At 38.8% G+C, this 15,229-nt stretch overlaps 1 protein-coding gene and 1 pseudogene across 39 annotated transcripts in view; both read left to right on the forward strand.

The window, feature by feature from the left end:
• Positions 1-15,229, forward strand: part of ANK2 (ankyrin 2) — a 633,020-nt gene that overhangs the window by 453,603 nt on the left and 164,188 nt on the right. For all 39 annotated transcript variants that reach the window (XM_032401030.1, XM_032401034.1, XM_032401024.1 and 36 more), the window contains 2 exons: positions 11,137-11,235; positions 12,551-12,649. In XM_032401030.1, the coding sequence (XP_032256921.1) occupies positions 11,137-11,235; positions 12,551-12,649 (198 nt within the window). The remainder of the gene's footprint in view (positions 1-11,136; positions 11,236-12,550; positions 12,650-15,229) is intronic.
• Positions 265-4,025, forward strand: LOC116628747 (annotated as a pseudogene).

Consider the following 15,229-nt stretch of genomic DNA (forward strand, 5'->3'; position numbering starts at 1 on the left):
CAGATATGCATAGGACAGATTGGAGTACTCTTAACTCAACATGTAAGATTTGCAAAGTAGAGTAGCCAGAGATTTGAAAAAAACACAGACAAGTCTATGTAGCACAGAGGTGATTTTCAGTTGTTTAATTATAAATATTTTGGGGCTCTTTGGAAACAGAAAATATGTCACATGCCCTTTGCTTCTCCCTTAGAATCTAGCATCTAGAGATGAGCATTTGGTGGGTACCTGGCAAACACTTGTTGATTATGGATTTGTACTAAGATGCAAAACAGCCTAATGGATTTTGATGCAAACATTTACCTTTATGTACGTTTAGCTGTACCTGCTTGAATCTGTTCTTCACCTTTTCCAGATGGACTACTCTATATCTTTTCTGTATGTGCCAGAAATGTAACTAACACTTGAATGGCTCTATAAAAATTTTTATTGGCTATCTGTTCTACCTGGGGTTTCATGCACTAGTTTTATATGATCATAGAAAAGCAGTCAATGGGGAAAATAGCTCATAAAATCAACAAGAGAAATGGTGATTACAGCTTACTGTAAAATCTGATTGTAAATAATGTTATAAAATTGCTTTATAAAATTTTAATAGAAGTGCTAAAGAAAAAAATCTGCCCTTTAAGATTGATTAATTTGCATATGGTTGGGGCACCTGGGTGGCTCAGTTGGTTGAGCTTCTGACTCTTGATTTCGGCTCAGGTCATGATCTCAGGGTCCTGAGATCGAGCCCTGCTCTGGCTCTGCGCTAGGGGTGGAGCCTGTTTGGGATTCTCTCTCTCCCTTTGCCCCTTCCCTACCCCCCAAATTTTTGCACATGGTTGTTTCAAAGTAGCATTAAGATTTGTTTTAAATATTTGGCATATTTAGTCATTTTAATGATATTCTTTAGAAATAGTGTATTCCAAAAGTTGTAGAATCAAAGGTGATACCTTGCCTGGGACTCACAGATCTACAAGCGCTTGCTTACAATAAGAGGTCAATGAATATTTGTTGATTGTTTCAAAAGACTCAAATTCATATTATTTTATCAACATTAATTTTTATATATCAAGGACTTATCAATAGTAGCCTGCTCTGGTTGGTTCCCATTCAGTATATGGTGACATTAGCTGGTAGGGTCAGCCCTGGGACTCCCAGGTACAGGAGGACCTATAGTCCTGGGGACTGGCACAGGCATCCTGGACAAGAGCAGCAAGGAATGCTTGAAGGAGGTGGAGATTTGAGCAGGATGTTCTGAAGGTTCTGGTAACCAGAATCCCAGCTATTGGGCCTACTGCACCCAAGGTCCCCACAGTAGTACCCATGCAGGTCCCAGCAGCTCCTGTGATTTGCCCAATTATTGTGACCAAAACATACCAGCAGATCCAACAGACTCTTGGACTCATAGTTCCTCCCATGGTGAGTGGTTCACTTAGCTTTTGCCCTGATGATTGGAGTCACCTGGGCAGTCCAGAGGCTCGGGCATGTAGCTGTGGTCCCCCAAAGGACCCCTATCCTGCATCTGGCCTTCATTTCCCATTTACTACAGAGAGCAGATTGTGTTCTTCCCTCTGCAGCAGGTAGTCATCCCACCTCTGGTTCTGCCGGTCCTTGTGGGCCCCCTATGATGCTGCCCCCAGTGGCTGGCCCCCCACTTCCCATCTCCATGGCTGCTCTGAGGCCTCTCCTGGAAGGGCCAGCAACTCCTTAGGAGCTGGGCTTAGGCCTTGGCGTTGGGCCTGAAAGAGAAGGAAGAGGCATGGTGGCGGCAGCAGCTGGGCTGGAGAAGACTAGTGCATTGGTTACTGTGGAGGCAGGAGGCACCCCTGTTGGTCCTAAAGTCATTGGGCTCATCCTACCAGTGGCCCTTTCCATGCCTTTGCCTGAATATGAGTCTGAGCCCCTCCCACTAGAAGGAGTGTGGGAGGGAAGCCTACCGCCCCCACTCTGCATTTCTGGACTCCTGCCCTGAGTCCGTGGACCCAGCCCCCATGCCTTGGCCTCATGGTTTTGGAGGTCCCAGAGACCCTGGTTAAGGACAAAAAGGAAAGAAAGCCAGAGAAGTTGAAACACTACATTTGTTCGGCACCTGGGAGGATCCTAGCTTGCTGGAGTGGAATGCAGATGACTTCCACATCTTCTGTGGGGATCTGAGCAATGAGGTGAATGATGACATCTTGGCACGCTCCGTCAGCCGCTTCCCATCCTTTCTTAAGGCTAAGGTGACCTGCGACTAGTCTGAGGCAAGACCAAGGGTTAGTCAGCTTTCAAGGACCCTAGCAACTATGCGCAGACCACGTGCGCACCAGGCGTGAGATGAATGGGAGGTAGTGCGCTCATGCCCCCATCAAGCTGCACAAGAGCAGGTGGAAGGACTGGAAGCTGGACGTGGTGTGCAAGAAGCAGAAGGAGAAGACATCAGGCGTAAGATATGGTTTGTGGCTAAGCACCTTCTCCCTCCCTCCTGGGTATCGGCTCCTCTCCACAGTTCTCTTTGGAAAACCCCCAACTATTCACCCACACACCCTCCCCCAAACCAGTTTCAATAAATTTACATTCATTAAAAAAAAAAAGGCTAAAATAATGGCACACAACTGGTGCTCATAAATGTTTATTTCTTTATTGTTGTCTGCACATTTTCATTGTCATCGTTATCATCATTTTTATAGATCAGATCTTTAGAGGACAGAGAGGTTAAGTGATTTGCCCAAAGTCGCACATCTGGTTAGGAGCAGAGCAAGGACCTGATTGCATTTCTTATTCCCAACACCACGTTATTATTTCTGCAGTTGACCACACTGTCTTTAAAAAGAAGAAAATAGAAAGATGAAAGGAAGGGAAGAAAGAAAACAATTTCAGTCAGTTGCATGCAAATGAGAAACATTTAACCTTTTAACAACCTTAAAATAAAAGATTTCCAACCAATGACAAGGATGCTCTTCCAATGTCTCATACAGTTGTTGTTTTTACTGTGTATTTATCTCTTTTCCTCCAGATTTGCTTCAGTAGAGTTATAACACCAACAGTTTTTATTCTTAAGCATGCTGAGGATATTAATTCACTGTTTAGGCTACTATTTCTCAGGTTTAATTAATTCTTAGATTTTCCTATTAAGATTTTGTTTTTGATTTTTAAATTATTTTAAATTTTCATTTACGTTGTTTCCACAGTGTTGGTCAGTATGTTGAGCCACTGAGTAGCTAATTAGAATCAGCAACCATATTAATCAAAGCATAATTACTGTCTATAAACCCTGTGAGATGAGGAATCAAACTCAGTGGAAGCACTTGGCATAATGCTGTTTTAAGATACAAAAAGTCTGAAGAATTTTTACAGCAATGTTTTGGTGGCACAACATATACATACATACACTCATATGTACTGTGATTCTGACATCATTAAAAATGAAACTAAACAAGATGAAAGCAAAACCAAGGAAAAGAGGAATAGAGAACTTGTGATAATTAATTCTGATGGATACTGAATTTATTCTGTGTTTCCTGGAAATTAGTAAAAAAGATAAACACATGATTTATGCAGTTTTCCTAAATTAAAGGTTAGTAAAAAGAAGCACAGAGGCTTTTCCTATTACTAAACTTTTTCCTGTTATTGAACTCAACAATAGTTAATTCAGAGAACCCATATAAAATAAACACAAGGGTGAAAATATTGCTCAGATGGACATTTCTTATATTCGCTTTACATATAAACCAAATATGTAGTAATATTTTATAAGTCAGTGAAGGCATTTCTGTAGGGAATCAAGATAACATACTCCAGGTACATTGTTTTCTGGTGATCTAACTGAAGGTCTAACCTGATATTAATTTAAGAGAATGAATAGTTATTGTTTCTGTTAAGTATGAATTGTTTCAGAAGACTCTTTGGCCATAACTCAGTAAGCTCATGATGAGTGTTCTAATAAATGCAGAAACTGACAATATTTTATTTTTTGGATATGTGCCTCAAATACTATATGTGTGGGAAGCACTATTGGGAAAGTCCTAGAACCTGCCCTGTATTTGCACCCAAATATAAAAGATCTGACTAGGGTCGGCTGGGTGGCTCAGTTGGTTAAGTGTCTGCCTTCGGCTCAGGTCATCATCTCAGGGTCCTGGAATCGAGCCCCACATCAGGCTCCTTGCTCAGCAGGGAGTCTGCTAGTCCCTCTGGCCCTCACCCTGACTGTGCTCTCTTTCTCTCAAATAAATAAAAAAAATCTGAAAAAAAAAAAAAGAGAAGATCTGACTAGTTGGGCATGTCCACCTCCTCATTCCCTTACCTGACAAAGTGAAGAATATCTAACAATAATATAACATCCTTTGAAATGTAGGCCAGTACTACTAATTGACCAGGGTAAGCTAAAGCATGTCAGTGTGGCTCTTGTGGGAAATTTGATTTTTAGAAACATGACCTCAGGGACTAACCAAAATGGGTTAACTGCAAAATGTATTCTCTAGGAGTTAGCTGAGTTGTACTATTGAATGGGATTATTTATCACTTTTCATTTAAACATGATTAACTTATATGTTAGCTCATATTCACAAGATAAAATATTTTTCGCTTAAGTCTAGTTGATGCTGAGTTGCTTTTTCTGATAACAGTTACTCAATATACTCAATTGCTAATTAAATCTATTTTTGGTTAGAAATTCTAGAACCAAAAAATTAAGCGTAAAGCAAATTGCTTGTCTTCTATTTCCTACAGCTAATTCAATAATATGATAGCAATAATATGATAGTCCCAATTTGGTTGCATTTTAAAAGAAGACAGATTAAAAATTTATAGCATTTATAACTAGAATGTTACGCATCATCTATGTCTTTATAACTACTCTAGTTTCAGTAGTAATAGTATTACAGAAATCTTAAAACATGTGTATATCCTGAATTCAGTTTATATATTATATACAGTTTGGTTTCTGAACTAATCCCTCATATGGAAAATTTTAATCATATTCTTGATGATGTTTTCAATAAAATACAACTGTATTTCAGTAATTTGTAGTAGGATCTTTGTGTCTCCAAAAAGGGTACTTTTTCATTGGAAAATTCTTTCAACTTACAGCATCAGCTTTGTAATTAATTGAGAAGAAAGCTAGCCAATTATTGAGAAAGTTAAAGCAAGTTAAAGGTTTCAGCTGAGTGGATGCTATAGCGTGAAAGGAGAAAGATCCCCCAGAAAGGAAATTGAGAAGAGTATTGTAAATCCTCTAACCATCAGAGTTGGCCACTCATGGAATTGAAGAAAATTTTACACCTTTTATTTTTAAAAGATTTTATTTTGTTTACTTATTTTATTTTTTATTTTTAAAGATTTCATTTACTTATTTGACAGAGAGAGAGAGATCACAAGCAGGGGGAGTGGCAGAGGGAGAAGCAGGCTTCCAGCTGAGCAGGGAGCCCGATGTGGGGCTCGATCCCAGGACTCTGGGATCAGGACCTGAGCCGAAGGCAGACGCTTAACCGACTGAGCCACCCAGGCACCCCAATTTACTTATTTTAGAAAGAGCGAGAGAAAGAGAGAGCACGTGCACAAGCATGTGAGTGGGGGAGGGGCAGAGGGAGAGAGAATCTCAAACAGACTTCGGGATGAGTGCAGAGCGCAATGTGGGGCGTGATCTCACAACCCTGAGAGATCATGACCTGAGCCAAAACCAAGAGTCAGATGCTCAACTGATGAGCCACCCAGGAGCCCCAATTTTACACCTTTTAAACATCTTAATTCTCAAACTTTTCTATTTTAAATTAATAGAAAGTTATATTCAGAATGCCACTGTTGAGATCATTTTCAAACAAGTCTAGGTACCCATTTTAGGCAATTAAGGATTGATGAGTAGTTAATAATGCTTGACTCTTTATAAAATTTATCAACAAGATTACCTGATTTGTAGACTGATCCCACATGCTGCCCATATTGTAGAACTTCAGACCTAAATGAAGATCAGATTCAGGCCATTGTACCTTAGAGAAATTGACCATTGGGAAGTCATTTTTCCAGTTCACATTTTCTATTTATTTATTATTTATTTATTTTAAGATTTTATTTTTTTATTTGACAGAGAGACACAGCCATAGAGGGAACACAAGCAGGGGGAGCGGGAGAGGGAGAAGCAGGCTTCCCGCGGAGCAGGGAGCCTGATGTGGGGCTCGATCCCAGGACCCTGGGATCATGACCTGAGCCGAAGGCAGATGCTTAACAACTGAGCCACCTAGGCGCCCCGATCCAGTTCACATTTTCTAAAGATAAAACTGCTGTCAAACCTGAAACTTTGGCATGCGAGCAGTGATATTGCTGGTAAATGTCTAACAACTGGCTCTCAGGGGTGGGAGGAAGTGGAGCCCTGATACATACTATTTGTTGATTCACATAGTAAAACATTTCCATGACAGGATAGAAAGACATGATACTGAGAAATACTGAATTAAGGAACTAAAAGAGAAATCACTGGCAAATATCGAAAATATTGAGGAGATGCTTTATTCTTCTCTTCCTTCTCTCCTCCTTTTTCAACTGATTACAGCTCAGAAGCCATGGGCTTAGTCTGGGAAAATCTTGTTACTAGGGTACAAGGGTATAAGAACACCTGGCTCTGGGTATCCTAAATACACCAGGTTTTGCCACTTGTCCCTGACAAAATCCAAAGGCAGAGAGATGAATGGCGGTGAAACAAGAAAGGGATTTATTTCAGTGAGGCCAGCACCAGGAAGAGAGCAGACCAATGTCCCAAAGACTCTCTGAAGTGCTGAAAATACTTTGAGGTTTATATAAAAAAAGTGTGGGACAGAAGTCGGTGGGTGCATGTAGATGGGCAGTAAGGGTCAGGTCCATCACTACTGAGGGGTCAATTATGTGGGGTTATCACTGGCGTTAGATCAGGGCAGTTAAATTGCTTGAGGGGTAGTTTAAGTTCCCCTCACAGGATGCTTTGCCCACCAAGCCTTTTGCCTGAGTTAAAAGATAAGCTGGAAAGAACTTAATGAGTTAGAAAGTATAGACTGAGGTCAAAATGGAGGTAGTTCAAGTCCTCTTTCAATTTGATCTATTTGGGGTGGTTAAAGGACTCTGAAGAACGTAAGGTGGAACTTCCTCATGTTCCGTCAACTGGGAATTTCAACTAACAGGTTAAACTTTTCTTTTAAGTTAAATAAACATTGACATCAGATAAAATAATTACAAAAAGTAAAAGTGATCCAATGAGAAAATTCTAATGGGGTATAAAAGTTAACAAAAATAATTTTTTTTTTCAAAAACTGAAAGAGAATTGCAGAAGAATAAATAAAATGCTTCCCCATTTTTCCAGTCTTGAAGAGGAACTTCATAAAGAATGGGTCAACGTGGGGGCAGCTGGCTGGCTGGCTCAGTCAATAGAACATGCAACTCTTAATCTCAGGATTATGAGTTTGAGCCCCATGTTGGGTGTAGAGATTATTAAAAAAAACATAAAGGAAGAAAGAATGGATCAATACAGAAAGTCATATATGGAGAGCTTTTATTATTTGAACAAGCCAGCTGTTTGCCCCTCAAGTAAGAATTTACTGAATAATATGGCATCAGATTTTAGAAAGTGTAACTGAACCAACGTGCTTTCTTTCCTTAGTGAGTCACAGATACACCAGCTAGAGTTGTCGCACAAAGTAAACTTTATTTGCAGCAAATAAGGAGATCATGGGGAATAACTTCCAAAGTTGTGACTCCCCAAGCCAGGGTGAATGGATTCCTTTTATTTAGGGTTAGGGTGAATATTTAGCTAGGGAAGCCCTGTCGTTGTATGTAGAGGCAGGCATAAGACTGTGTATGCACCTTAAGGAAACATGCCTATATACACATTGTATGTTATGTAAATGAGGCCTATGTTCCTCCTTGGGTGGAGACGTTAGTATTATAATGAGGTAAAGGTAGTTGCCAGTCATTCTAGAGGTCACTCCATGGTCTGTGCAGGCGTGAGTCAGGGGTTAAGCTCAAACTGGTCTGGGTGATCTGGGCCAGCTGGAGGTCTTGTCAGGGCGGTCCCATGGCTGGAGAGGTGGTTTCGGTCCAGTTGCCTAAGTTAAGAGATAAGCTGGAAAGAAGAGGTTAAAGAGGTTCTCCTGGGTGGCTCAGTCATTGGGCGTCTGCCTTCAGCTCGTGTCATGATCCCGGGGGTCCTGGGATCGAGCCCCGCATCGAGCTCCCTGCTGGGCAGGAAGTCTGCTTCTCCCCCTCCCACTCCCCCTGCTTGTGTTCCCTCTCTCCGTGTCTCTCTCTATCAAATAAATAAATAAAATCTTAACCAAAAAAAAAAAAAGAAAAAGAGGAGCTTAAAGAAAAATGTGGGACAAAGGTTGGTAGGTACAAGCAGGTGGGCAATAAAGGTCCCACCTGAGGTCTACCTGGTGAGAATGACAATTCCAGGGCAGAATAAGTCCAGGTGTTCTATGGGTAGGACTCAAGCACCTGGAAAAAATATCCCCAAACCAATCATCTCTAGTCCCCTTTGGACAAAAATCCTGATCTATAGAAAGCTTATAAATTCTAGGGACTACTCAGGCTTTTCCTTTCAAATATATTGAATAGTTTTGACTATTTGTTGGGGCGCCTGGCTGGCTCAGTTGGTTAAGCACCTGCTTCAGCTCAGGTCATGATCCCAGGGTCCTGGGATCAAGCCGCACATGGGGCTCCCTGCTCAGTGGGGAGTCTGCTTCTCCCTCTCCCTCTGCCCCTCCCACCCCCGCTTGTTCTTTTTCTCTCAAATAAACACAAATCTTAAAAAAAATAGTTTTGATTATTTTCAAATGTAATCTTTACCAAAATATTACCTCTATGCTCTCTTTAGGTTCATTCATTCATCCAGCAGTGTTTATGGAGTAGATACTATGTGTCAGACATGGGGTGTGTGGAGTCTTAGGTAAATGACGGGGTTAGATGTCTCAAAGGTCCTTTCAAACTCTCAGGTGGAAACTTCAGGTGGAACAGAGGTAAAAATTGAGGAAAAGGAAAGGCAACTTCTTACAACAGACATCTGAAAATGAAAAATTCTTTAAATATTAGTTTGCTAGGGGGAGGCTGGATGGCTCAGTCAGTTGAGGATCCAACTCCTCTCTTGGTTTCAGCTCAGGGCATCATCTCAGGGTCCTGAAATTGACTCCCAGGTGGGCTCCAGGCTGAGTGGGGAGTCTGCTTGAGATTCTGTCTGATCGTATGTGTGCTCGCACTCTTAAATAAATAAATAAATAAATAAATAAATAAATAAATAAATAAATAAATAAATAAAATCTTTAAAAAAGAAATAAATATTAGTTTGCTAGGCAATCTAACGACTCCCAGTGACTGGAACATTTGTTTCTTACTGACTGAAGTAACAGACCCAACTCGAAAAACATTTATGTAATGGCTCATGACACAGAGTAAAAGATTTCTTCCTGTAAGCAACTTAGGAAAACTAATCAAATGTCATGCTGAAAAATATGTAGAATAAAAAGATACCAGTAAAGTTAAAGGCTCTAAAATATCGGGTTAATTATCTCCTTAAAAATCCCTGTCCTATGATCACATTGCTTTCCCTTCATTGTGTCAGAATGAGTTTATTATTTGTGAAGTAGTTTACTTCTATTTGAATTAAGTACTTCCTGTTACCGAAGTGACTGGGTGTTGAGTAACTCAGAAAACAACTTTGATCTGGTAAAGGGAGTGGAAAACAATTTTTATTTGTTGAATCATTTGTGTATAGTTAACACAGTTAACATTATTTGCATGCTGATAGAACACAGGAGTCCTAAAACTATCTTTTTCAAGTTTCTGTTATATTGTTGATTCATTTGCTAAAATATCTAGGAATAACAAATTTTGAAAATACTTTAATTCTTATTATTTTGTGCCAGTAATATATGGAAACCGTGACATGCATGTATTGATAGTACGACTATATCGGTTACGCAAAGTGAAATGTTGTTGAAAAACCAGGACCGTGTTTTGCAAAGAAGAAAAACAAATATTACTTTGTTTTTGAACCAAATATAAAAGCCTGAATGCTTTCCATAAGAAAATCATTCAGTATAAGATATACAGTGACCACAAACAGGAAATTTATCATCTAGCAATTTGTATATGTATTTGGTTTCCTTATATGTGTTAAAAAAACAAAATTCAACTGAGTAGATTTGAAGATCTAATTAAGCTTTATTAAACAATTAATGAAAGGGGCGGTATCCCATCTAGCAAGTAGAGGGGAGCTCTAAGGAGTGGTACTAAATGGAAGGTTCTTATAGGAAGGAAGGTGGGGCAAGAAAATTCTTAGCAAAAGAAATGTTCCAGGCAAGGTCACTTTCCCTTAGGGAAAAAGCAGGGGGTCTAATCATTCAGATTACCTCATCTTCTTTTGGGGAATGGAGAAGGCCCATGTGACAAATTACCTCATTGGTACTGATCAGAGAATTCCTGACTGACTGGTTAAGTCATTTCTGGGGGAGATCAGTATAATGTATATAGATAACATATTTAGTAAAATTGTCAATGAGTTTTTTTCAGTGCTATGGAGAATAGTTTTTCAGGAATTTAGATAGATGTGAATCAGATATTACAGTACTATCTGATTATCAGATAAATTTTAAATTTTTGGGAAAAAAACCTAAAGGCAAATTAGTGATATGGTGCTAAATGTCTTTTAAGTACAATGTTGTTATTGCAAAGTTGTTTTACCTTAGAATTGTCCTATGGCTTTTTAATCACTTTTTATGAAAAAGACGTTTCCTTCCCCTTTGTTAAAAAGTAAGATTTATTTAAACTCAGTGTTCTAGAAACTGGAAAGAATTTTATTTCTGGCTGGTGCAACACATGATACAGAGTTGCTCGTTTTTGTTTGTTTGTTTGTTTTTCTCATTAGAAAAGTATTTAGATATTTCTTAGTTAAAAAAAAAAAATCCCCCCCCCACTTTGTTGGGATAAATTTGCCAAATCCACATTTCTAATGAAATTTACCTCTTTGCCTCTCTGAAGCAAGAATACTGGAAATTCGTCTCTCTGAACTTAATAGCTTAAAGGTAATGCAAAAGGAAAAAGTACAACCAAGAGACTAGAGTCTGTCTAGTCTCTGGGTTAGATCCATGCTTAAAAATCAGCTCCTGTCCACAGCCATTATTCTACTTCTGAAGTCTTGTTTGCTTCTCCTTTCAGAATGGACTCAATGCTCTCCACCTGGCTGCCAAGGAGGGCCACGTGGGCCTGGTTCAGGAGCTGCTGGGAAGAGGGTCTTCTGTGGATTCTGCCACTAAGGTAATATTCATGCTGGGAGAATTTATTTGGAACAGAGGAAATGATTTAAAGTTGCAGAGATTTGCTGGGACACCAAGATTCTTCACAATGCAGAACTGAAATTGAAACTGTTATTACTGAACTTTGCAGAGAGTTGGAATTGGTTCATTTAGGGATTTATCAAACATGAGACTAAAGAATTCTATGCACCTGGTTTCTGATATTTTTTCTTTTTTCTTTGGTTCCCAGAGAGAGTAGCTTGATATAATCCTCTGTAGACAGTAGCATCTATTTTCCTAAGGTTAATTCATTTAAAAAAAGTAAATTGATGCAGTAAACTTCTCAGTGGAAATGGACAAGTAATTTTCATGCTTTAATTAAGTTGTTATATCTTTTAGTATATTCGTTTAACTTGGTAAGAGAACATACAGAATCTTTTATACTGTAATGGAAAAGAGATTTTGGATCATGGATTGAATAATTGGGAAAATTAGATTTTGTCACTATAATGTGTGTATGTAGAGAAATTGGACTCATTTTTAAGGAACTGTTCAAGATGTTTGATATACTAGAAGCTGGTGTTTTTTGGTTGATACTTGTTTTACTAAAATATATTTGAACCTTGTCTTTGGGGAATCATTTCAGAAATGAGATATTTTTTAAAAATATCATCAGTGGTGACAAATCTTTGGCTTTAGAAGGTAAAGTTTTAATTTGGAGGAAAACAGTAGCCAGTCAGAATCAAGCCTGCTGACCAGGGCTGGAGTGTGACAATATGGTTGTGAGAGATGCAGAGATGCTGCAGGGCCTCAAGCCTCCATCTGGGGCATTATTCTGATCAGGGATGGAGAAAAAGAGTGACTAAATGAGGAATATGGCCAGTTAACCTGGATTCCTAACACCTCATGCAGGCGTAGTTGCCAAAATGTAGACTGGCCCTGCTCACAATAGACAGCGATTCTAGTGGAAATTTAAAAACAAAAACAAAAGCTCTCTGGCAATTCCAAAGAAAAGTTAAAATACAAGTTTACCATAGGCAATAAATTGTCACACACACGCACATGCACACAAATCCCAAATTTGATTCAATAAGAACGGAGTCTTTCTTCTTAAACACCTCACCAGAATTGTGAAGGCTAGAAAAGGAAAACACTGTTATGGGAGGCTCAGTGTTTTGATGGCAGACAATTATCCCTTCCCAAGGTGGGCTACTATCTTGATAGAATGACAGACTTTAACCACTTGAACTAATCAGCAAAATTGAAAGTGCCTGTACATTTGATTTCTACAAAATTTGGAAACCTCTAACATTTTCTATTCTGTTTCTCCAAAACAGAAGGGAAACACTGCTCTTCACATTGCATCTTTGGCGGGACAAGCAGAAGTTGTCAAAGTTCTTGTTAAGGAAGGAGCCAATATTAATGCCCAGTCTCAGGTATTACATTCAGGTTTTCTCTTGTGTAAATGAATTCAAATTAGAACAGCTTTGTGAAACTGATTTAATGGGTTGAGCCAGCTGTTGGGTAGATAGATTTACTATAAATACTTCTGTTATTTATTTCAGCCAATTATTTTATTAACTCATGCAACGATATTTCTTACTTCTTTGATGTATCATGATCTCCCTCTTAATATAACTGAAAATTTGACAACTGTGGTCTCTCATTTGCTCTAAGTGCATTAAAAAAGAATATAAAGTGGTTTTTTTCCACAATGACAGTGACATCTGTGAAATATGAATTATTCATGCAGGTTCTATGTTGCGCTATAAAAGTATTTTCTCTCCTTAAATTTTAAACATTCTCAGAAGATTAGCATTCCAGTAGGAAATCTGCTATGAAGTGGGAATCACACTAATTACCTCACACCCCAAATACGGACTCTAAAAAACTCCTGAAGGAACCAGGAAAATTCGTGACCCACAGCCTTATGATGCATGTAATAACAATAAACTGGATCCTTATTTCCTGAGTGAAAAAATATTGCTTTGCCCAAAGCTTTACTCTTGGTATCTATTATGTATCTATGTAGACACTGAGGTGTATATCCTTATGATTTCATTTCTTCTCTCTCTTTTTTTAAAGTCTTTAGCCTTTCTGAGATCACAGGCCATGCCACAGGGGCTATTGGCAAAATAAACCAGTTCCTCTCTATTTTTTGGGATAATCTCACCAGCTTGCTTTTGAAGGCCTTTGTGTAGGAATGTCTCTACCTATTTAGTTCGTTCATTGATCATGTAGACATGGTTCTAGAGGTATAAATGGCACAAGTTCTGGACTCATAAAATACTACAGGGCAAAAGTTCAAATCAGCCCTATTTTCTTTGACTTTGATTATAGGGAAGAACCAGCTGAAATTATGACAGACAGGACATTATTTATTTTTATCTCTGTAATAGCATACTATTTAAATAACCACATTTTTTTTTAAAACCCAAATTACATCTCTATTTTAACATTTGTTAAAAATATGCCATATTCTAAAAACTTCACTAAATGAACAATTTTTGTTTTAAAGAGTTATTTATTTGAGAGAGAAAGAGAGTGAGAGAGAGCGCGCGTGCACGAGAGAGGGGAGGGGCGGAGGCAGAGGGAGAAGCAGACTCCCCACTGAGCAGGGAGCCTAACTCAGGATCATGCCCTGAGCTGAAGGTAGATGCTTAACCGACTGAGCCACCAAGGCGCCCCTAAATGAAAAAAATTTGTAAAATTGGTACCATCTGTAAAGAATTCCCATATATTCTATAAAGTATAATGGCATCTTGGGCTTAGAGACAGAGGACTTGCAAAAGATTTTACTGCTCTAAAGTAAGGGATTAAAACCTTTTCTTTAGAATAGCAAGAGAACATCTTTTTGCTCTAGAGCAAAGGTTCTCAAATTTTGGTGGCCTCATAATCACCTGCAGGGCTTGTTGAAACCCATGATTCTTGGCCCAACCTCAGAGTTTCTGATTCTGTTCTGGCATGGGACCTGAGAATTTTCATTCCTCCCAAGTGCTCACATAATGCTGACACTGCTGGTTCAGGAACACTTTGAGAACCCCTGCTTTAGAGAAGGTAAGAGAAAACTGGGCATAAGGACATTGCAGTAAGATTCACTAACTATAGACCTAACCACCTGCATAAATCAAGAGTTTGTGTACTGGGGCGCCTTGGTGGCTCAGTCGTTAAGCGTCTGCCTTCGGCTCAGGTCCTCGTCACAGGGTCCTGGGATCGAGCCCCACTTCGGGCTCCCTGCTCAGCGGGAAGCCTGCTTCTTCCTCTCCCACTCCCCCTGCTTGTGTTCCCTCTCTCGCTGTGTCTCTGTCAAATAAATAAATAAAACCTTTAAAAAAAGAAAGAGTTTGTGTACTTAAGAAGCATGGAAACGAAAGCCTGGTCAAGTTCAATTGCCCATAGGTTTCTTTTAATGGAAAGTTCACCTGCTAGCTGTTAGTGCTGTTAGTATCTATAAAAAGAGCTTAGTTACTTTTCTCAAAATGACTGGTTGAACATTGTGATTTCGTAAAAGTTGACAGGTAGCAAATACTGCAAGATAAATGCTTGTTAAAAGTTCTATCAGTCATTATACTGTGATTATTGGAAATTTATATGCTTTGGAGATTTTTCAAGGAGAACAAGCTAAAACCATTCAATTGGTAATTTGCTTTCAAGAGTCAACGAGCTCATTCTGTATAGTCATAATCATGCCAGTTTATAACAGATCCTACGGGAAGATTTATATTGTCATTAAGAGATTAAAGTAATCTTTATTTGTATTGTATTTAATTAGTTCAATTTAAGATTCATATATTGTAGGGAATCCTGACAAATAGCTTCAAACTGATTTTTATTTTGTGAGAAAGTTTTAGAGGGAGAAAAATTAATTAAAATTTAGGGTGTTTTTCTAAATGACTAAGTGATTTGATAAGCCCTATGACATTATTTACTATATTGAATTTAGGTGGCCTTCACTACCAATTAACAAAAAATATTGCTTAAAATATAATTTAATGATTGAAATTAAGATACAGGGA

This window comes from Phoca vitulina, unplaced genomic scaffold (assembly GCF_004348235.1).
Source record: "Phoca vitulina isolate PV1807 unplaced genomic scaffold, GSC_HSeal_1.0 scaffold3, whole genome shotgun sequence".
In the NCBI taxonomy this organism is placed as follows: Eukaryota; Metazoa; Chordata; class Mammalia; order Carnivora; family Phocidae; genus Phoca; species Phoca vitulina.